Source organism: Aplysia californica, unplaced genomic scaffold, assembly GCF_000002075.1.
Source record: "Aplysia californica isolate F4 #8 unplaced genomic scaffold, AplCal3.0 scaffold00022, whole genome shotgun sequence".
Lineage (NCBI taxonomy): Eukaryota > Metazoa > Mollusca > Gastropoda > Aplysiida > Aplysiidae > Aplysia > Aplysia californica.
Genome location: NW_004797292.1, coordinates 509,241 through 510,792, shown reverse-complemented (window position 1 = coordinate 510,792; position 1,552 = coordinate 509,241). Strand labels below are relative to the sequence as shown.

At 45.6% G+C, this 1,552-nt stretch overlaps 1 protein-coding gene across 1 annotated transcript in view; it reads right to left on the bottom strand.

Annotated features, from left to right (window-relative positions):
* LOC106013176 (caveolin-1) overlaps positions 1–1,304 on the bottom strand; it is a gene marked incomplete at both ends in the record, with an annotated part of 5,179 nt that extends 3,875 nt beyond the window's left edge. The window contains 1 exon segment of the mRNA XM_013088204.1: positions 1,227–1,304. Coding sequence (XP_012943658.1) covers positions 1,227–1,304 — 78 coding nt within the window.
* Positions 1,305–1,552: the final 248 nt, after the last annotated feature.

The following is a 1,552-nucleotide window of genomic DNA, read 5'->3' as shown; positions in this document are numbered from 1 at the left end:
TCTCTCTCACACACACACACACACACACACACACACACACACACACACTCACACTCTCTCCCTCCCTCTCTCTCTGTCTATCTATCTATCTATCTCTATCTCTCTCTCTCTCTCTCTCTCTCTCTCTCTCTCTCTCTCTCTCAGCCTTCCCACACAACCAAACAATTGTATGTTTCCCTCCCACATTGACATAGTTTACATAGTGTAGGAGGCGGGCTTCTCCCGCTCTGCCTGTCAAGGTCAACCTGGGATGAGAACGAAGCATTCCATAACATAGACTGAGATACTGGACGGATTATCTGTCCTCGTGTGGGGATTGAACTCCTGTCATCAGCCAGGAACAGTAAATACCCTGATCACTACATCACAGACTTCGGAAACGTCAATTTCGAGGAATATTATAATCTCAGTCTTTGAAAGTCAAGAAATGTGATTTCCGACAGTTTAGTGGGTGGCATTTTTGGGTTGTCGTTGATTTTAATACCGGGTGCCTATTGCGGGTGGGATCGGGTCGGGTCGGGTCGGTCGCCCGACTCTTCGCTTGAAAACAAACGCGTTTGTTTTTGAGGCTACGTGTCGGGCGCGATCGGCTTGTACCACGATAGACGCTTTGCGTCCCCAATCTGGCTTGCAAACCGACCCGACCCGACCCGATCCCCCATGGGGCACCCCGAATAAGCTACACCCGTCACTGACCCTTGCGTTTTCGACATTACTCTGTAACAGTGTTTCTCTGACTTCCTCCCCTACGAACCCCTGAGGATGACAGAGGTCTCTTCGGACACCCAACTCTTTGAGATGAAAAAAACTTTCAACAAAAAGTAGCCTCGATTGGACTTTGAGAAAATTCTCCCAAAACCCTGACACGGACTTACGCACCCCCAAGACCAGGGGGTGGAGGAAAGAGGGTTCATGAAAGAGGAGAACTGCTGCTCTTCATTGAAATGAGGTGGCCACTATCTACACTATTAGACTATTTAAGAGGCGGGTCTCTTCACTGACCAGTAACGATGTTTAATTAGTTTGAATTAACAAATAAGAGCAATCGTGTGTAGCGAACACTCGTGCATGTACAACACTACTAGGGCTAATTATAGAGGTCTGTTAATTGTCTTTTGGACATTGCCTCTCGACTGCCGCAATTTTTTCTTTCTTTTTTTTTTACTTCTTCTACTTAAGAACTAACTCTAAAAATGACACACCTTATAAGTGATGGAGTAACTTACCTTGTAACTGGTGGTCCAGACACCGTCGAAAGAGTACACAGTAGGGTGAGGTTCGGCGAATATCTCCTCAAATGTCACCTAGAGAAGGAAATAGATACAGTAGTTATGACTTAGTTCAACACATAATAATAAGTTTGTTTATATATCTTGTGTCCTTGTTTATTTACAATGCCCATAATGGAGCATAGTGTGTGTGTGTGTGTGTGTGTGTGTGTGTGTGTGTGTATGTGTGTGTATGTGTGTGAGCTTGTGTGTGTGTGTGTGTGTGTGTGTGCGAGAGAGAGAGAGAGAGAGAGAGAGAGAGAGAGAGAGAGAGAGAGAGAGAG